Genomic DNA, 22,428 nt, shown 5'->3' with positions numbered 1-22,428 from the left:
AAAATCCCAACGTGTCCGAATGCCAGCTGGAAATACGATACATCCAACCAAACTATTTTCCTACCCAGAAATTATCCCCTCCCCCTTATAAGTGTGACTACGCTTTGCCTTTTGTTCGAAAACATCGTAAAACAAACTAAAACTATTAGAGTTGAGTCAAAAGTGACAAAACGGCACAGTCTTCAACTTCCATTTTGTTACTGGCCTAATTTCGAGGTCTGCTGCGCTCAGACCTTCGCCCACCCCAAGTGTTGCAATCGTGCGCGGCGCGGCGCGGCCCGGCCCGGCGCGGACAGGAGTGGCGGGGCCTGTCCCGGCCCGACCCGGCCCGGCCCCGCGCCGACGGCAGTGAGGAGCGGCGGGCCCGGCGCCGCGCGGCCCCGAGCCGAGGCGCCGAGCTCCGTCCGGGGCCGGGCCGGGCCGGGGCGGCGCGGGGGACAGAGCGGCGGGGCACGGCCCGCCCGGCCCGCTCTCTGCCCCCGGAGACGAGCGCACCCGCCGCCGCGCGCCCGGCCCGGCCCTGGCCGCACGAATCTGCAGACCTGGAAATGTCACCCTCGGAACACATTTCGTGACGCGTTCGCTGGCGAACGGCACACACAAAAAAAGCTAAGAATACGCCGGGTGCGCAGGGCTTTGGAAGAGACCGGCCGCCGCTCCCTCCCGCAAGTGCGGCTATTCCGGAGGTTCCGAGCGAAGTGACAAGTAGCCCTCGGCCGACCCTCCCGGCGCTCGGTCCGCTCACTTTTGCGCGCCGGGCTTCTCGGCCCCAAGTTAGCCAAGAGCCCGAGCGCGGCGTCCGGCCGTGATTCAGCAGCGGCCCTGGGGAGGGGAGGAGGGAGGGGGACGACCGGGGGCCGGGATCGCGGGCCGGGGCCGGGCCGGGCCGGGGAAGGTCACGGAGCGCCGCGGGCTTCGGCCGAGCCCGGGCCCGGTCCGGTCCGACGGCGGCGGGGGAGCCGGGGCGGCGCGGGCTCCTACCTTTCCTGCTTTTCGGGGAGCTCCGCTTGCTCCGGGCGCTGGCTCGCTCTTCCTCAATCGCAGCTGCTATCTCGGGGTTGTCTTCCCCATTGTACCAGACCAGGAGCTCCTCGCCCGGCGCGATTGGCTGCGGGGAGAGAAGAGACAGGCGCCGGGCCAATCAGAGCGGCGGTTGTTGGCGGGGCGGGGCGGGGCGGGGGCGGCGCTCCCAGCTGGGGCGGCGAGCCTGGCCAGCCCGGCAGGAAGGGCTCCTTAACCCTTGGCGGCCGCGGGCAGGGCCCCTCTGCTGGAGGGAGGACCTCATTTCCCGGCCCGCCTCCTCTTCCCCCGGGTCCGCGCGGGCGGACCTACGGACCCGGCTGGGCGCGACCGCCGTCCACTCCAAACTGCCCTACACTACCGAAGCAGCTCACTGTTCGCAGCCTCACGACTGCCCACGCAGAAGGAAAAATAAAACACGGAACCATTTTGCCCACGAAATCGGAGCTGATGAGACATAGAAAGCGTAATGTAACAGAACCAGGTGCTTTGGGAAGAGAAGTGTTGAACGCTAATTAATTACCAGCGTACGTTTCGGATGCCAAGAGCAAGTTCAGCATGTTAAGGAAGAAGTGTATGTCATTGCACATTTAAAAACGCACAGCTAACGAGATCACGGAAATGCTAAAGTAAGAGGCGGCACGGAAGACGCAGGCGTCCGCGCACTCTACTCTCTAGGATCTGCCACCGACCTGCTCGAGCCCAGGGAGAAGCCACTGCCTCGCCCTCTGCACCAGACAACTTTTAAATTCCTAAAAGTACCTCACAGGTACTATGCTCCTAAAACATTAACTCTTAACAGCCATGTGAGTAGCGAGGACATATACCACCACCATGCTGATTACGCCTAGAAGATCCTGAAGAAAAAAACACACCGAGTGTGGACACAACACATTCCTCAACAGAATTTAAGGAATGGCTTAGTGGTTTCTCATCTATGCACAATGACTCATCTATTCAGAAAGTTCCAAGAGTAACAATACAAGTAAAATTCCAAGTAAAGCCCACTGAATACAGTCAGAATCCATCAGCCCATACTGATACAAATAAATGAATGAAGTCAATAAGAAGGAAAGCTCTTCCTTAAAGTAGATCCCAACTAATCAATGAAAAACAAATAATGGAATTCGAAAATCACCATTCGGCAATCAGTGCAGTAATAATTGACTCATCAATAGATGCTAAAACTAGGAAGTAAATTTTGGGTGTAACTGACTATTAGCATGGTCTCAAAATATCTCCTCATAGAACATTCATTAATTACAAAGGGAAAAACAGTATCCTTATAATTACATAAATCAACATCATGTGCCTCCTGATATAACGCACAGAAAAGAACATCACTTATGGAGATCTCTGCCTGAAGAGCATAACAATAATTTAATCATGAGACCTAAGAAAAGCCCAAACTGTGCGACATTCTACAAAATAACTGACCAGTCTCTCAAAACTGAGAGGTTATAAAAGATAAAGACTGAAGTACTGTCCAAACTAAGGAGACTGACAAGACATTATAACTGAATGCAACTGAGCACTCTTTTCCTATAAGGACATGAACGGAACAACTAACAGAATGTGAAAAGGTGTATAGATTAGCTAATAAAATATTGTGTCAGTATTAGCCTCCTGATTTTGATCACTGCACTATGATTATGGAAGGCGATGGCCCTGTTCTTAAGTGCAGGTGAATTCCATCGGAGATGCCTGTTGAGAAACAGCATAGCTCCTCATTTGAACATACCTTCCCATCTAGATAAAGCCCTTGAAAGTAGACATTACTTTGTTTCCTTCTCTGCAAAACTCAGTTCATATAGTCCAAATTTAAGATATTCTGAATTCTTTAAAAGAACATAACGACTGTTTTCTTTGCTCCCCCAGAGAAGGCTAAAACCTGCCATTTTCTCATCTTTAAACCAATGTACTATTACTTTCCTTCTTGAATCCGCTGCACCTAAACCAAAAAAACTTAATCTAATATATGGGCTTTTAATGAGTTGAAGTAATCACTACAGATGTCTTTTGGCATTCTGATGAGCTAAATCTGTTTCTGCTGAAGGACAGGCTTTTTTATTTAAGTCAGCTATTTCTAGTTCCAAATGTATAGTTTGCTTCTCTACTATTTTGTAAGCCACATATTTATGAAATGGTGGTATCCTGTAATATTTGAAATGATTAGGGTTCATATAAGCAAGCGAGGACTTCAATAAGACCAAAGTAAGAAAAGAAACATGCAAAGGAGGGAGGCAAAGTTATTCCAAATTTATTCCTAACCTAAACAGCATAACAGGAACAACGGCTACAAGACACCCACTGGGCATTTTCAAGACACCTCCCAGACTCTGAGCTTAAGTTTCCTTGCTCATCCACTGCAATCTTCTGCACAGTACTAACTGTACTAGCAACTGTGTGAAGATAACACAAACTCTTCATTTAGGACGGTACGCCTTTGTTACAAAGCACACAATGTAAAAACACAACAGAATCTGTTCTTAAATCTAATATAACATGTCTAAATAGCTAAGGAGCTGGTGAACATCTAGGTTAAGAGCAACCCGATTTGTTAGCTGTTGAACAACCTGCAAAACTGTTAGCAAGTGGGAGATTATTGTATTATGGAGTTACAGCCTTCCCAACTTCGTAGTAAAACAGCTACACAAGAGACCTTTATGAAGAGGAAAACAATCTATTTATTTTATTTATAAGAGGACAGTTAAGATTTTGTAAGTCAAATTTCAGAGAAGAAAAATTACGTCCTAAACACATTAAATACAAACCCACATTTTAAAAAGTAAAGTTGATGGAGTGCCTGGGTGGCTCAGACAGTTGAGCATCTGACTTCGGCTCAGGTCACGATCTCGTGGTTTGTGAGTTCGAGCCCCACATCGGGCTCTGTGCTGGCAGCTCAGAGCCTGGAACCTGCTTCGGATTCTGTGTCTCCCTCTCCCTCTGCCCCTCCCCCACTCGCACTCTGTCTCCCTCTCCTTCAAAAAATAAATTAACATCTAAAAAAATTTTTTTTGATAAACAAATAAAAAGTAAAGTTTAAAGTCCAAAAAACCTCTTTTTTGTATATTGTATTTTGATGTTCAACAAAACAAGAACAAGAAGACTTTAAGATCGGTCAGTGTTTCCTTTGGGTTCTGACAGGCTTACAGAAGAACCAAGCACACTCTCTTATCGAAATATCAGCAAATATAAACCTGAAATCTTACCAGACCAATTAGGAAGAGGCAAGGTTCCAATAAATATTCCTGACACGAGGTCAAAATAAGAGAAATCCTCCAGAATTACAGGAACACACAAAGCACGTCAACGCTCAGCCACCTTCAATCTATCCCCAACATATGCTCTCTTCAAAGTCACAGATCAGACGCCTCAACTCTCAAATGGATGAACTGAAGACTGAAATTCACCTTTCTCCCTGCAGGCCACTAGGCCGCACCTGATCTGACCCCTGGCCACCTCACTAGCCTCATCTATCATTCCTCTCCTCGCTCTAGCCACACTGGCCTTTGTCCTATTCCTTAAAAAAAAAAGTCTAGCTTATCCCTACTTCAAGGCCTTTGCTTCTACCAGGGCCCCTCTTCCTAGACTGTTCTTTCTGCAGAGATCTCTGTGTGCCTGGCTCCTTCCCATGGTACGAGGGTGGGGAGAGGGGCTTCACATTTGTCTTGTCTTCCCTGACCCACGAGGAGGGATGGAGATATACATACATACATATATATATATATATATATATATGTATAACTATGTAATTTCACAAAATTATCATTTTACTCATTGTTTATTATCTGCCTCCTCTGCCATAAACTGCAGTCCCAGGAGACCAGAGACTGTCCTGTTCACTATCACAGGAGAACACCTAGTACACAGTAGACTCTCAATAAATGCTTATCAAAGTAATGAAGAGATGAATGAATGGATGACAGGCTAACAACTAACTTTCAGAAATTTAAAATAGTTTCTCATCATACTACAAACAAAACCAGTCTTGAGATTTCCTAATTATCTGGGTAATAGTTGAGGAGGCTATACATAGCCAAGAAGAACATCACATGTAGTTTCATTTACAAAACCTAACCCACAGAAAGCTTTATCCGGAAGATTGTAGTTAGATAATCACTAGCAAGGAATCTGAAAGGTCTTGCGCATACGTGAGCAAACACCAAAGGTCAGGACCGGGGGAAGTCTGCAAAAACAGAACTATGTCACTTCAGACAGAGACAGGTAAGAATGGTGGTAGTCGTGCGCTTGGGAGCACTTCGGTTAGGCTAGGAACTGCTCACAGAACCTCACCTACAGTGGCTCGTTTAACCTTCACGACACCTAGACGTGTTAACTGTACTATTAACTCCATTTTTACAGAAGAGAAAACGAAAACGGTGTAAGCAACTTCTCATGCTCGCACATCTAGAAGCCCAGATTCACTCACAAGCCAGTCTGCTCCAGGGTCCCCACTCCTAACCACGGCATTATACCACCTCACCAAAAATAACAGCCGGCACTTAGCCCTGAGCAGGCGCTAGAGCTCTACCTCTACTGACCTGTGTAATCATGGTAACACCGTGAGGTCGATACTGTATTTCTCTGTATCTTACAAATGAGGGAACTAAGGCACAGAAAGGTGAGCTGCCTACGGTTGCACGGCTAGGTAAAGTCCCAATGGCTTGCCCTGGGTCACACAGCAAGCCCAGATTTAATCCAGCAGTGGGGCTTCAGAGTTCACTCTCCCAAACACTATTCTCTCTTGCTTCTCACTGTTTCTCAGATTTGCTACCAGGGAGGTGAACACATTTTAACCGGAAGTCTTGCAAAGGAACCGCAGCGAGGGAACGTCACCCCGGACATGCTCTCCCTTGGAACCTCGCTTCTACTCCCTCGATCCTCTCCTGTTCATCCCTTCGCCCGCCCTTCATCTCCACCAGGATCCTACCTCGATTTAACCGGATGTAATGCTCACTTTAAGTAAATTTGAGAGACGACGCATGAATTCTCCAATCAAATTTTGACTCCAATTTGAAACTGCGGTGTAACAAAACCGTATAGTAGTACCTACTAGGAAATCACGCTATTACCGTCAGCAGAAAGAAAATGAGAACGAAGGCTGTAGATGTTTTAAATGAGAATACACCACAGAAAAATATCTCCTGCAGGGATTAGAATCAAGGACATGGGTGTATCTGAAGTAAAGGGCAGTCCCACTGGCTACAGATGACAGGAAAAATACAGCAGAGGAAAATTAAACAGCTCCGTGCTAACTGAACTTCCAGAAGTCCTAGTGCCCCCGCACAGGCAAATTTCAGCATGTTGCAAAGCTGACCACGGTCTTCAATGCTTGCTCATCAAGAGATTTCAACTCCGTGGAGATAATCTGTTTTCACCGAATGTCCCCCAGCCTATGACATTTTTAAATGGAAGTGAATAAACAGAAATGTGAATTACAGCAATTTTAGTAAACATATGTATTCCAAAAAGCAATCATCATCTATCTTTAAACTGCAGTCCCAGGAACCGTAAGACTCTTTAGAGAACATTTCCATGCACGATCGGTACAGATTCGCCTTCCCAGAGAACCTGAGAGCAGGGACAAAGACCCAGACTCGCCTGTTGCAGAAATACGACGATACTCAGTGCTTCCCAATGTACTCAGTACCCTGAATGCACTCGGTGACCTGTGACCTCACCACAAACTCTAAAAAATGATTTGCCTCTTCTTTTCATCTCAACAATTAACGTCTCTAAATAAAAACTTGGCAGGAAGAAGAAACCCGCTCTGTTTAATTTCCATTCTGAATCACATCTACAGAAGAGAAAAGCTAATAATCCAAGGCTGCCTTATACCGAAGACCAAGTGCATGTTTTCGGTCAGCACAGAACCACCGCAGCTGGCGACAGCTGCTTACAGTCGACACGTCTGCCAGTCAGACCGTTCGTGACGCCTCCGTTTCGTAGGAGGAGGGAAGTAGTTGCCACACACCTCACTCATTGGTCTCTGCGAGGGGGCAGGGTGTAATTACTTAACGCGATCTTCGTGCTTTAGCGCACACAAAGCGGTGGCAACTGTAGATTTAAAACAAAGACCTTCCCATGTGTTGATGAACCACTTTCAAATATAATCCTTTCAAGGTCGGCAAAGTCATTCTTGTCAGTCCCAAGTGAGGACAGTTTTTGCAAAACTGCACGCAGAGTGACTAGAGCAGACCAGCTTTAACACTCTTACCTTTAAAGTTTTATAGTAAATGGCCCTGTTGATTTCCAGCGGAAACAAATTCTGCTCTTCTCCTGAGCAAGCCCAATTCACATACCGCAGCCAGTTTCCCTTCTCTGGATCGGTGGCATCAATGCACATCCATCCCAAATTTGGGTAATACACCTGGGGGGGAGGGGGAGGTAAACACCTGTGTTAAAATAGAAATGTCTTTAAAATGTTTCCAGTTTCAACTTTTAAGACAACTCTTTTTCGTCCTATCCAAGTACTCTACAAAACGCTTCACAGAAACTAAACTAGCAGCAAAGAAAAGAAAAATAAAAGATAAAAACAGAGATCCAAAACTGATAATCCTCATTACTCATTTTTCTATCTGGACTTGAGTCATTTTTCTCTCCTAAACCTAAACAACTGTAGTAATTGTGTTTAATGATCTCTAAATGCTCTGCAAATACGGTATGTACACAAAGACGAGTGACAGTCCTAGTCCCTACATGAACTTGAGAAGAAGAGTGAGCGTCCAGCAATGCCCCACCGCACCCAAATCCCCTGAGTGTTCTGGGTTGTTCTGCAAGTCAAGTGCAGGGGCCTGGTCCTGCCAGACCACACGGTTTGGCAGGTCCCTTTACTGCAAGGCTGAAAAAGAACTTCAGTGAGTGAACGTGCAGTACGAAGGTCCACGTGAGTGACGGTGTACGAAGCCCTGGCAGACCCAGCTGACCCTCCAAACCTTATCTAAGCATCTGTCAGGACTAAGGTATCATGGAACATACTTCGGGAAATATCAGTGTCCTTCCAAGACCGGAAACCCAAGCCGCTTTTCAGGACTCAGATCAAACTTACTCTTGGAAGAAACTTTCCCTGATCATCCACTCTTGGTCAATGTCCCCGCCCCACTGGCCTCTACCACGCGTCCAGCACTTCTCATTCCTTCATTTTAAAGAAAATCTATTTAGCAACTATTTTTAACTTTTATCTTTGTGTACACACACACACACACACACACACACACACACACATATATATATAGGTTTTTTTTTTTTTTTTTTTACTTCCCCCAAACTAGACCGTAAAAACACTTGATTAGGCACTGAACTAGAGCTGCAGGACCAACTGGTGATAGACCTGTCAAAAATAAAGCAAAAGAAATGAGTCTTTTACTTCTCTTTAGGAAAGAAAGGAAAGACTCTCGATGCTTCCACTCCTTCCCTACGTATATGAAGCGAAGACTCCCGCCACTCATTTCTTCTCTCCTCTCCCACCCACATTGCATACTCTTCTTTACTGCAACTTTCCTTCCGGAACAAAACTCCCACTCTCCACTCTCAGCTCTTCTGACCGTACCTGCATCTCCAAGCCTGTGTCTGGCAGGGGGCAGCGCCCAACCTTACTGGGTACTAACCATATTTCCTTCCTATTGGGAACTGGATGTCAGGCATAGTGCTATATGCTTTGCATCTATCTCATTGAACAGGGTAGGTTCGTTATCATCTCCTTTTTTAACATGTGGAAGGTGAGGATCAAAATTCAATTGAACTTTCCCAAAGTCACCCAATTAAAAAAAAAGAAAAGAAAATCTGCCTGACCTCTACCATACTTATCAGCACCTTCCTTGACCGTCCTGGTTAAAAACTACGAATCCCTCTCTTCCCATCAGCCCCCAGTCATCCCCCCAATTTGTTTTTCTCCATAGCACTTATGCTCTTGTAAAGTATGAGACCTACTCAGGGACTTACTTTTTTTATCTGGTGACTGCATCGTCACACCAGAGTATGGGCTCCATGAAGAGAAGACATGTTAGCCTTTTTTCACTCACTGCAGTGCTTCCAGTATCTTGACTGGTACCTGGCACCGAGCAGGCCCTCAATAAATAACTATGGAACGGATGTAAGGATGCTGTTACACATAAAGGTATTCAGGGCCATCCCCTGTGAGTTTCTTCAAAAACTGTCTGTTTACTGAAACCCCTCTCTGCACCACTCCAAAGAAAAGCTCTCCCTGTTGCTGCAGACCCCTCTTCCAACTCACTCTCATTCACCCTCAGTGCATACAAGTATGCGTGCACACACACTCCCCCCACCTTTTTTTTAATATTTATTTCTTTTTGAGAGTTGGGGGTGGACGACAGAGATTCCCAAGCAGCCTCCACACTGTCAGTACGGAGCCCGACGTGGGACCTGAACTCACGAGCCATGAGATCGTGACCTGAGCCGAAATCAAGTCAGACGCTTAACCGACTGGGCCACCCGCGCGGGCCATCCACTCCTCTCCCTCTAAAACAAAGAGAAAGGGAAGCCCCAAACGGTGTGTTACCCAGAGCCTCACAATGCAAATTTTAAAGTTAAATTTTAAATGCCAAAATAACAGAAGTGGCTTTACTTTAAAATGTTTAAGAGACGTCTGTCACATTTGTCAGCATGGTGAATTAAGGAAAACGGGAGCCGTCGCTACTTTAACAGTCAGTCCACAGTAGGTAGTGACTTTGGACTCATTTAGGGATCAAGAGCATTGCTTCGGTTTATCACAAAGGATGGCATGGTCCTACTCACACCCCATCCGACATACTGACACCGCTCCAGGAAACCAACGGGAGACAGATGGTGCTGGAAAACCCCACACAGTCAAAGAGGGCAGCTGGGGAGAGACACGAAGCCCACCCAGCAACCTGAGGATATCAGCATGAGCCATGCCAGAATTTCCCGACACCCTGGTCAACACTGACCTCTGCAAAGAGCAAGGCAGCCCACTCGAGTGAATTATTTATTTACATAGGGTTCATTTTGTTTCAAAATCGATGGCAGCATCTGCTAAGTCATACTTAAACTGAAATACGTATTTCACAGAAAAAGATGAACACTTCAATTTTTTAACGTGCAAAAATAATTCACAAAGGAATACACAGGACCAAAATCTCATGGAAATAAATTAAGTTTACCTAATAATCATAAAATAACTTCAAATTAGATCATTTCTACCTAGCAGACTGGTAAAAAGAAATTTTTAAGAGAAAAAGGAAAAAAACACAGGACCAGAGAGTAGACATTCTCCCAAACAATGCTAATCAGAGAATAAATTGGTATCATTTTTTGGGTGGAATTTATTAACAGTCCATGACAAAAAAAAAAAAAAAAAAAAGCTTTAAAATGTACACACACTTTAGTGAGCATACACACTTGCAGGAATTTATTCTCATGAGATAATTGGCAATTGTACCAAGACACATGTACAAAAATGTTCCTAACAGTGTGGTTTATTACAGACTGTTTCCAATTAGTTGCTAAGTGAAAACCACTACGGATTAGCTCAGTATGATAATCCATGCACAGAGCAGAATACTAAGCAGACCTAAAAAGCACTTTTGTACAAAGTGTTAGTTTATGTGGAATCTTTTATTTTGCTAGATAATTCTGTATCCCTTAAGAATTTTTCCAATGGGGGCGCCTGGGTGGCGCAGTCGGTTAAGCGTCCGGCTTCAGCCAGGTCACGATCTCGCGGTCCGTGAGTTCGAGCCCCGCGTCGGGCTCTGGGCTGATGGCTCGGAGCCTGGAGCCTGTTTCCGATTCTGTGTCTCCCTCTCTCTCTGCCCCTCCCCCGTTCATGCTCTGTCTCTCTCTGTCTCAAAAATAAATAAATGTTAAAAAAAAAATTTAAAAAAAAAAAAAAAAAAAAAGAATTTTTCCAATGAACACACATGATTTCTACAATTGGAAGAAAACCAAGGTAACCACGAGCTGGGGAAGTATTTTTACTGGTGCAAAGGGCGGACACAAAACTAGTGATGACTGAATAAAGCTGGTTATAGAAAGGATGGCTTAAGATGGCACCATTTTTGTTTCAACATGTGAATTGCCTGAGGAGAAAAATAAGCTGACACTAAATACACGAAACTGTCAGCAACGGTTTTCTCCGAGAAGTGGGATCATCCATAGTTTTTGTTTTCTTTCTTCTGTTTATCTGAATTTTCTGCCTTTCCTCCACTGACTTCGTGTGATCTCAAAGTAAAGAAGGGACAGGGTGGGAGAGCAAATTCGTCTCCGGCGTGAAACCCCACGTCGGACTGAAGGCCTCAGAGGCCCTACCGATGCTCCTCCTTCCTCCTGCCATCACCACCGTCGTCACACACAGTTTAAATCTGCAGCTTTCTCATTTTTATTGAAGAGTCTAACCTTATAAACAGAAACCGGTATGAGAACATGTTTTGATACAATTTCTACCTTAGCTGGCCAAACCTGGGCTTCCAATCAGAATCAATTTCAGTGACTGACACACAGAACCCAAACGGTAACATGGGACAGCTCTGGCTTCACGTTAACCGCCAAAACTAGACCACAAAGGCGCTGCAGCACCGTTAGGCTAGGGTAGCGGGAAACGAACTAGAACCCCTTCTTTCACACAAAGCGAGTGCAAAGGCAGGTCAAACGCCCACTCCAGCTCCAGCTCAATAAATGATATGCAACCAATCAATTTCCAAATCTTTATAATGACCAAAAAATATTCGGCTGACTTGATCCCAGAGAGAAATATTTTCATATTATCAATAATTTCTCCTCATCCAATCTATAGGAGTCCCTTTTAACAAAGCAAGGTATACCCTTTAACAAGGCATAACAAAAGGTACACCTTTTATACAAGGCAAGGCAAGGATACCTGATTGTGTATATACAAAACAATTTTTACAAATTAACTTCCAAGTGGAAATTCCTTCCTCGGAGAAACAGAGCTCAGGGAGAAGCATCTCCACACCAAGCCCCGGCCTAGATGCTTAATGAGGGATTTTATTTAGCTTTTACAGGAACCCTATGATATAGAAGTAAGCCCCTTTTATAAATCGAGACACTAGGAAAGGCTGCAAATTTTACTAGAACACTGAAGTCACTAAAAGTCTGAGCCAGGATTCAAACCCGGTCCCCTCAGTTATGCGTCCATTTCAATTTCCCTTTTTCCAAACCTCTCCTCCCATCCTGGACCTTCCCTCAGTCACCCAAGCCTGACCTCCCTTCTGCCCTCACCACTGAGCACAGCCTGGGTATTAACTCTTTGTCGAACAAAACATAATTTTCACACCACCTAATTGCCATGCAATTTAATCCAATCCTTTTGAAATAGCCATAAAACCACCTACACTCAAAATCCAGTACACACCGCAATCTAAAAATGCATCAAAGTTAAAGACTCCTGAAGAACAGAGGATGCTTTGCAAAGGACGAACCAAACTGATAAAACATACTTACTTCCTGGGTTGGGGGTGAGGGTTTTCATTTAGATCCGCCCTTATCATTTACTTGTTATATTCTACATGTGTTCATTCAAATTTGTAAACTCAAAAACCTCTCATTCAATTAATGCAAACATTCATCATTTGAATCCTCAACTGTTTGTCTAGGAGATCCTTACCCACTCTCAACTTACAGTAACGAACTTTACTCTGACACAAATCACTGCCAGGGATTAAGACAGAGCACTAAAGATGCTTCCTCATACTGAATCGACTCTCATGCTGAGATACGTCTTGCATTCATCCAAACAACCCCCCAGCCCCCTGCAAATTAGAGTCTACAGTGATACAGCCTTTCTGTTGGCTGTTCTCTGGACTTGCCCTTCAAACAGCTCTGACACATTACTAATGGTGGGACAGAACCTCTCTGGGAGGTCCATGCTCCTGAGGCTCCTTTCCCATCTTTATTCCTCTGGGGATCTAGCTTACTGAATTTCCACCATTATGATCCATACACTGTTTGCCACTTTCCCCGCCTGTTCCCGGGAAGAGACAATATCTATTTCCACTTGTGGAGACTGACAAAAGGAGTAAAGGGGAGACAGGAGGCTCGTGTCTCTACAGGCCCAACTTGCAGAGCATTTACTTCTCATGTGTTCCATAAGGAAACAATAACTCAGCTTGTAGAAGTCACTTTCAGGATTCCCCCTGCCCCCCACCCCCACACACCGTATTAGAGCTTTTTGGTTCAAAATACAGCCCATACTCTCTAACATTAGAAGAGAAAAAAATTCAGACCACCTGGGTGGCTCAGTTGGCTGGGCGTCCGACTTTGGCCCAGGTCATGATCTCACGGTTCGTGAGTTTGAGCCCCACGTCGGGCTCTATACTGACAGTTCAGAGCCTGGAGCCTTCTACAGATTCTGTGTCTCTTTCTCTCTCCACCCCTCCCCGCTTGTGCTCTGTCTCTCAAAAATAAATAAATGTAAAAAAAAAAAAAAAAGAGAGAGAAGAAAAAAATTCAGGGCACCTGGGTGGCTCAATGGGTTAAGCCTCCAACTTCGGCTCAGGTCATGATCTCCCAATTCTTGAGTTCGGGCCCCATATCGGGCTCAGCGCTAACAGTGTGGAACCTGTTCAGATTCTGTCCCTCTCTCTCTTTGCCCCTCCCAACTCGTGTGCTCACTCGCTCTGTCTCTCAAAAATAAACAATTTTTTTAAAACAAACAAATAAATTAGAAATTCTAACTCTGGACTATGGATGCTTAAGAATCCCATATAACCCTATATATGATATGCAAAATGTTGTGTACATATACACACTTGTACATTTTCTGCGGAAATTTTCAAAAGGGCCCACAACCCACAAAAAAAGTAAGAACCTCCGGGCTCTGCTAGCGGGAAGGGCACAGAACAGGCAACCAGGAAGCCTGGACACGAGGCCAGACTCTGGGACTGGCAGCTTGAAGGCATGAAGCAAGCCACCTCACACAGATTTCTCACCTGTCGAAAAACTCAGGGCATTTCCAGTATCCCATTATTCCACAAACAAAAATCTCCATTGGGTATTGCCAGTAATCTATGCAATACCACGAATATTATATGTCAGACTCAGTGCTCCAGAACTTAGGACACTGGTAAAAGCAAATGCCGAAAGCTTAACAAATAGGGGCTAAAATAAAGGAATAAATATGGACTCCCAGAGACACTTTTTTTTTTTTTTTTGCACCAGACCAAGCTGCCAATCTGCATAAAAGTTAACTTATTTGGGAGGCTCACTTACTTCTCTGTATTGCAATGCCCTCATCTGCCCTAAAGTTCCACAGAAAAGAGTATGATCGGCCTAGAAGCTTCTATGACCACCAACTGTACAGCTACTCCACTGGTAACTACCAAGTTCAAAATCTTTTCACTACCAGGGTGCCTGGGTGGCTCAGTCAGTTGGGCGTCCGACTTCAGCTCAGGTCATGATCTCGTGTCTTGAGTTCGAGTCCCCGGTCGGGCTCTGTGCTGACAGCTCAGAGACTGGAACCTGCTTCGGATTCTCTGTCTCCCTCCCTCTCTGCCCCTAACGCACTCACATTCTGTCTCTGTCTCTCTCAAAAATGAATAAACATTTAAAAAATTAAAAAAAAAATCTTTTCACTGCCATCAACCACATAGCTTCACAGTAAACCTAAGACACCAGTCATCACCACACTCATCCCCACTTGCTTCTCCTTTCTACACACTGAGACCAGGGCTCAGCTAACTTTTTCTGTAAAGAACTAGCAATAAATATTTTCAGCTTTGCAGGCTGCACGGACTCTTGTCAAAACTCCTCAACTCTGCCACCATAGGGCCAAAGCAGCCATCGATAACGTACAAACAAATGAACGCAGCTATGTTCTAATAAATCTTGATTTGTGAGCAGACATCTGAGTTTCATATGATTTTTATGTGTCACGAAACATTTGATTTTTTGTTTAAACCACTTACAAATGTAAAAAGCACTCTTGGCTGTGGGACTGTAAACAACAGGTGGCAGGTTGCATTTCCATGAGACGCAGGTCTTTTCCTCTGGCACCCCCCCTCTGGTGCAGGTTTGGAAGATGGAAAGAAGAGCTGAGCAGTACTTTCTAGAAAAAGGTTCTACAGGATCAGCTGGCTGACTTCTCTGCTCTTTTTTCTTCTTGCCTCCATTTTTAACTTAGAAATAATCTGAAATTCGAAGTGTTGAGCTAGGGGGCACCAGGGTTGGCTCAGTCGTTTAAGTGTGAGACTCTTGATTTCGTCTCAGGTCATGATCTCACGGTTCGTGAGATAGAGCCCTGTGCCGGGCTCTGCGCTCAGTGCAGACAGAGCCTGCTTGGGACCTCTCTCTGCCTCTCCCCTGTGCACATGGACGTGCGCAAGCTTTCTCTCTCTCTCTCAAAATAAATAAACAAACATTAAAAAAAAAAAAAAAAAAAAGAAGTGTTGAGCTAGCCAAGACTAGGGAATGCACTTGCTCATGTCTAATCTGAACAGTGCAGATGGATAAAACGTTTTTCACTTCCTCAAATGATTAAACTCTTCTCATTGAAGAGCAATAATTCATCAATTTTAGTTGAAATACAATTCTACATCTTCCCACCATCCCCGATTCAAAAGTTATTTGCCTAAATGAATAACATGCAAACAGAAGTAGTGAACTATCAGTTTTCACTTATAAGAATGGGGCGGAGGAGGGGACCATTAAAAAGATTAACAATACTGGGTTTTAAAAAGCTAGAAAAAAATAGGTACTTTTGGTGGGTATACAAATCAGTGCAATCCTTCTGGAGGTCTGTTAGCAAAATTCACCAGAGACTAAAATGTAAATAACTTCTGACTTAACATTTATACTTCCAGGAATTTATCTTAAGAAGATAACCAGACAAGTCAGCATACATGTATATACGGTGAGTTTCACAGTCAGAAGAGTTGTTAATACCATGAAGAGATGAAAACTATTTAAATGACAACTGGTTGAATAGTGGAAGAATGCAATGGAATTCTATGTGGCCACAGGACATAATGATGCAGATGAAACTGTTTGACATGGGCACGTCCACAGCAAACTGAAAGAGAAAAACCCGTCACAAGACTGCATGTGCGCTTTGATCTCAGTTGCACGAAGCATCTCTATATGGTGTTTGTATATGCACCAGCCTGTGTGAGAGACAGAAGAAAAACAGGCAGAGAAGCACAGACTTGGAACGTTCACCAAAAGATTCACAGATGATTTTTACTTTCTTGTTTATAGTGTTCTGTAATGTTTACGTTATTTTCCAATGAGCATGTATTACTTTTATAATTTAAAAGAGACTTATCAGAATGTACACCAAGAATGAACCCTAATGAAAACTATGAGCTTTAAGTGACAGTGATGTGTCATAAGTGCAGGCTCTCTGAAAGTCTAACCAATGCACCACCCTGGTGCAATGGTGGGAGGAAGGGGGGGATGGGGTATGCAGGCACACTCTGTACTTTCTGCTCAATTTGCTCTGAACCTAAAACTACTCTAAAAAAATTAAATCTAGGGGGGAAAAAAACGCATGAAAACAATTCACATGCAAACAACTCACAAGTGCAACAGAAGCCATCTGAGACCCACGAAAGCGAATCTGAAAGGCTTTTGTCAGAAGCGCAGATCACCGCAGACCTCTTGGCACGGGTGGGGGCAGTCAGCACGGGTGGGGGCAGTCCCGGGAGTATCACACCAAGTCCAGCACTCCAGCTGCCAGCAAGCAGTTCCCCACCAGAAACTGCTCGAACAACTGCTCTCCTCTTAGGAGAATCTGACTGTTTGGGGCATCACCCTGAGGATACTTTACTGTTTCTCTCCTTTTGTTTCTGATTTACTAGAATGTTTTCAGTGAAAGCTTAGGGGACGTAAGACTCTGTGAGACAATCAAGGGCTCAAGAAAAGCAACTTAATGGGGCACCTGGGTGGCGCAGTTGGTTAAGCGTCCGACTTCAGCCAGGTCACGATCTCGCGATCTGTGAGTTCGAGCCCCGCGTTGGGCTCTGGGCTGATGGCTCAGAGCCTGGAACCTGCTTCCGATTCTGTGTCTCCCTCTCTCTCTGCCCCTCCCCCGTTCATGCTCTGTCTCTCTCTGTCCCAAAAAAATAAGTAAACGTTGAAAAAAAAAATTAAAAAAAAAAAAAAAGAAAGAAAAGCAACTTAACACTTGGTCTTAGTTAGCTTTAAAATGGAGTTCTAGCTGGGGCAAAAGACGAGGCTGCTAAAAGATAAGCAGGTCTTAAGGGGCTTTAATAGAAGAACAAATGCCAAGATGAGATTTTAATGGTAAGCAGTTTCTCTTACTTGAATACAAGCCATTCTGATGCAAGTCTGAGGATCAGACCAAGGTTGGAAGAAATCACTGGGGATATACTAAACTTTACTTGGTGTTTTACCTTCTTTACAAGACACATGGACATTATAACTGCTGCTTCCTGATTTTGCCGAATGCATGCCTCTACATATACATGTATCTACTTTTATTTTAACAGAGCAAAGGCTTACAGGTTTCTGTACGGAATACTATGTACCTTGCAGTCGGAACTACCTGAATGACGTCCAGTTGTTTTTAATTCCAAGAAGGAAAAGCCAGCCTTGACAAGAACTAAAGTTTTAAATATAACAAGAACTGGCAATGTCAGAAGACTCACAAACTGTGGTGGTATACAAGTACCTAAGTTAACAATGCGATCTTAACGTGTTTGTAAGTAGAAATCGAATCCCTAATATGTCATGGCTCCAAATTAGGATATTCACCAAGCTACTATGAACTCATACGACGTACGAATTTCAATACAAACGAAGCTTAATTTACAAAAGACACTATTAATGATTTATATACTACGCCCAACAATAACAAACTGTTAAGGCGGGTAAATTAGGTACAATAAACTTAGGTATAATATTAATGACATTTGTTCAAGCTCAGCAATACACACACGGAACTAGAGAACACACCTCCTGGTTTCCAGATACTGTCCTCACTAAGATTAGCGTGGACCCAGTAGAACATATCTGTTAGCTTCCCTGGGAAATTTCTAAAATTAAAAATGCAGTTTATCTGGGGGCATACTTTTGTGGTCCACACATTTTTAATCATACAGGCATTATCTTGAGTAATTAATATCATTTTTTGGCTGGGCAGTTTTTCTACAAATATAAGCGCTCTTTCACCTCAAAAGTAGTGAAATAGCATAATGTGATTATTCTCACGCTAACTCCTCATTTCCTAAGGCCCTTCGGGTTAACTGTCATCAGATTTATTATAAGGGACTCACGACAAACACAGAACCTCAAATTACTGGAAGAAACCAGAGGAATCTTCAAGTTAAGAAACACTGCTCTGAACACTGAGAACAGCAGCGACATACCTGATGTACAAATGTCACAGAACTTCTTGATGTAAAGTATCCAGACATTTCCTAGGCATATTTTGTTTTTAGGTCTGTGTATGTTTACGTGTGAAACAGATGTGATTCCATTTAAGACAATCTGATAGGAATGCTTTTCCTAACCACCGAAAAACTTCACTTGCTTTGCAAAGGGAGTCACACACCACTGAGATCCTATCAGATCATAAGAGCTTCCCCAGAGCACCTGATCTGAACAAAATTCCACAAGAATGATGAATTTGCATGCAACGCTCCAGGAAGCAGTAACAACCTATTTACCTTCACAGCTATCTTAATGAGGGATTTCTTCTTGTCCCCGTTTTTAAATTGAGGATTTTAGGGCCCAGAGGTTAAGTACCCTACCCAGAGTCACAAGGCTAAAATAAAGGTAGGATCTGAAACCAGGTAATCCAATGAAACATTTTTAAATGTCTTACTGTCAGGCAGGAGACATGGGTCCTAGCTCTGCATCAACACCATTCTCGACACGGGTCCTCATGGGGAGGAACAATTCACCTCTGTTCCTGACGGCCTCACCTCTGTAAGGAATGTGCTAATGCCCTACTCTGTCCTCCAGGATCATAGTGAGAATAGGAAATGCACAAAATTAAAGCCTCCTGAGAAGTCCGAAGCACTCTATAAATATGCCATGTGCTAAATATATCCAATTCTGAATATTCCAGCAACACAGAGATTATTTCCTAAAACACAGAGAAGACCCTAACAGTGTTTTATTTGTGGTCACCTCAGAGTGTTCTTTTATGGTACCTATTTGGAAGCCTGCAAAGGGACAGACCAAAGTCTTGGTTGTAAAGCAAAACACCCTGAACAAGGCAATGTAAAAACTGGATTTGATATTCATCGTTGAGGACACCCAAGCCGCTTCAAAATACAAATGTAAACGGCGGTCTGTATCCAAAGAAACACATTTTCTCTTTAATAAAAACATTTTTGATTTTAAAGAACGTAGTAAGCGAACTATTTTAATTTCAAATGTCAAATCCTGAGAGAATAGAATGATTTCTTTAAAAACGTACTGAATGCTGATAAACAAAGAACCAGAATTCTTTCTTACCTCCCACATGTACACATTATTCTTAACCTGAGATCTTTTTTTCTTATCACCAACAAATGGCCCAAACTTTTTGCCTTTTAAAATTGGTTTAGTGGCCCAGACACCTAGAAAATAAAACCAATATTTTTATAAAGTATTGTGGTTAAAGATCAAAGCATTAAAGTCAACTCTGTTTCACAAAATAGTTAAAAGGCTAGCCAGTCTAAAAGCAAGATAATGTTAAATCAATGGAGAGCAAGTGAAATTAAATGAAATCAAGTCTTCAGGAGGATTTTTATTTTTCTTCTTTGTATTCTTCTGTACTTCCCAAATAGCCTGTAAAGAACCTACACTGTTTTATAAGTAGGAAAGAATGTTTTATATCTGTTTGTTTCTATTTCTCACATGTAAAATTACCCAGATGGCACAATCACAAACACCCAGAGAACAGCACAATAACAACTTAACGAGGAAAAATACAGGGAGTGAAACTATAATTTTTCGAGGGAATGTTTTTGTTTTAAGATGTATTTATTTATTTAAGTAATCTCTACACTCAACACAGGGCTCAAACTCATGACCCCGAGATCAAGAGCCACATGCTCCACCAACTGAGCCAGCCAGGCGCCCCGAAACTATAAATAATTTTTAACTCTTTCTACTTTTCCGCAGATTTGGAATGATCTCCAATGAACATGAATTGCTTTTACAAAGGCTGAGAAATACAGTTTTGTGAATAAGTATTTCTGAAGTTCGCTCCAAACGGAACACTCTTTCCTCTCCAGCTAGGTCTCCTGAAAACTTGGCTACCGTAACAACTCACTCTTCAGAGTTGCAAACAGCCAAGAGTTATACGGCTGCTGTTCCTGCTGCTCCTGCTGCTCCGTGGTATTCCTAGGCTGTTGTTTTTCTGTGCACTACCCACAGGCAAACAGACGAGCCGAAGAAGGCAGCAGGCAAAACGGCGGAAGGTGGTGGTGGGGCCAAGGGAACCGGCACCCAGAGGTGACGCTCCCTGACAACATCCCTTTGGACAAGTTCCCTCATCTTCTGGTCTCCGTTTCCTCAGGCACAGAAGGAAGGCGGAGACTGAGCCAGTCCTGCCCAGCTAGGAGGTTCAAGTTTCCCTCTTCTGTAAGTCTATGAATCCAGTTTGATAACAGAGCTAACGATCAGTTAGTGGAGCTATAAAATCAACCACTTTCTCGTGAGTGATGTAAGCGCTCAAGTTGCTTACTGAATACTTTTTCAGTGAGAATTAGGAAAAGCATTTATTAACAATTTATTCACACACATATACACATAAACTGGAGTATCAGAAATACATCTTAAAAAAAAAAACAAAAAAACGAAAAGGGATACAAACATGATAGATTCCAAAAGTGTACTCTGACTAAATTTTTATGATTTACTTCCTTATTAGCCTTCCGTCCAAAGATTAGGTCACACAAGCAAAACCAAATACACAAAAGCTCGGTTTGTATTCAATGAGAAATCCCAGCCAGAAGCATTCAGAGACACTCGGATCATCATTCGTTCAAGTACCTGCTGAGGTCCATAATGCGTCAGGTACTGGAGACATAAAGAGAAATGAGAAATGAAGGCCCTCAAATCAATGCAAGGGCAGATGTGACGATACACAAGGATGAAATTAAATATAACAGCACAATCACACTCAAGTCCCAGTGAAACAAGACAGGAAGGAATACGCTCTGTAGTACGAAGAGCCCCGAGGAAACGTGGAAGGGAACACGCGGGCTGAATCACGAAGGACGGGAGGTGGTGGGCGTGGAGATATTTCTGGTTCAGTTTTATAATCTACGTCCACCCTGGATTCTTCACTGGACAATGCAGAAACGCCACACAGTGTTCTAAATCAAAGTGTAAACCTGTTGCTTTTATGATGAGTTCCCCCCACCTCCACACAGGCTGCTCCCTTCCCCTCCCCGTCCCCTCCGGGGACCCTAGTACTCACCAATCCGAGTCTTGTCAACAGCAGATGGGAAAAGCCTCACTTCCTCCGGAAGTCCTCGAAGCACATGTTCAGGTACCTCAGCCAGGCTCTCAGCAGCTGCGACAGGCTCGGTGGCGTTCTGCAAGTCAAGGAACAGAAGGATCAGAGCAGAGGGAAGCAAACCCAGTTGGTGGGGTTTTTTGTTGTTTTTTTTTCTTTTTTCTGGTCCAATAAGCAAATATGCAAAACTGTAACTGCAACCTGAAGCTGGCAAGCCAGACGGAGACTACAAGATGCGAGACGCAGAGCATTTCAGGAGTTGCTTTCACTGTTGGGAGTCTCCAAAGGAAACGACTGCAACCTTCAAGTCTGTCTGTGTTAATCTGTTTTGTAGACTACAGCCACCTGTAGTCACTTTCAAACTACGTGAATCTCTGGCACCACACTGTTTTCAACTCCCACAGAATCTGGAAGTAAAATACGGCTTCAGCTTCCTTTTCAGTCAAAGGCTACCATCAGCATTTTAGAACGCTTAAAAAATAAAAATCAACACTCCTACTGAAACGAATACTTCTGGCACACACTGCAAAGGCCCAGCCAGCCGGCCAGACCCCACCCACCTATGTTTTCATCCCTCTGGCAGCAACACCCCCTTTAACAGGGGCTTGAATATTCCGACAAGAACACCACAACTTTTTCTGGGCCCTCAGTGGAAATGCAACCTTTCCCGGAAGCAGTAACTTACCGCTTCTATCAAGTCACATTAAACAGCAAAGTTGCCAGAATATCACAGTCTCCAAGAAATAGAGAATTGTATATAATTACTAACCAAAATTCACTTTAATCTTAAGAAATAACACTACTATTAGGTATGTATTATATAAGGGAAGAGGAAGCAAAAATCTGAGGCAACTGGTAAAACATGACTGGTAGTTTGAAAATAACGTTCAATCAAAGGGAAGCCAAGTTTGTATTGACTGTTATCCCATATACGCCCAAAGAACCGACGTACATATCATAACACCACTAAGAACGATGGGTCCTTTAGTCTTAGGTGT

At 43.9% G+C, this 22,428-nt stretch overlaps 1 protein-coding gene across 12 annotated transcripts in view; it reads right to left on the bottom strand.

Moving 5' to 3' along the window:
• Positions 1-22,428, bottom strand: part of PRDM2 (PR/SET domain 2) — a 124,725-nt gene that overhangs the window by 70,657 nt on the left and 31,640 nt on the right. For 7 of the 12 annotated variants that reach the window (XM_023260036.2, XM_023260032.2, XM_023260037.2 and 4 more), the window contains 4 exons: positions 21,392-21,509; positions 19,438-19,541; positions 7,241-7,393; positions 982-1,108 (listed from right to left, as the gene is read on the bottom strand). In XM_023260036.2, the coding sequence (XP_023115804.2) occupies positions 982-1,108; positions 7,241-7,393; positions 19,438-19,446 (289 nt within the window). In that variant the 5' untranslated portion in view covers positions 19,447-19,541; positions 21,392-21,509. Of the gene's footprint in view, positions 1-981; positions 1,109-7,240; positions 7,394-8,964; positions 9,103-19,437; positions 19,542-21,391; positions 21,510-21,631; positions 21,647-22,428 lie in introns of those variants that run through there. The other 5 variants (XM_023260034.2, XM_023260035.2, XM_045034757.1 and 2 more) reach the window with 5 other exon arrangements.

Source organism: Felis catus, chromosome C1, assembly GCF_018350175.1.
Source record: "Felis catus isolate Fca126 chromosome C1, F.catus_Fca126_mat1.0, whole genome shotgun sequence".
NCBI classification, from domain to species: domain Eukaryota; kingdom Metazoa; phylum Chordata; class Mammalia; order Carnivora; family Felidae; genus Felis; species Felis catus.
Note: the sequence above shows the minus strand (reverse complement) of the source record. Positions and strands in the feature narration are given on the sequence as shown.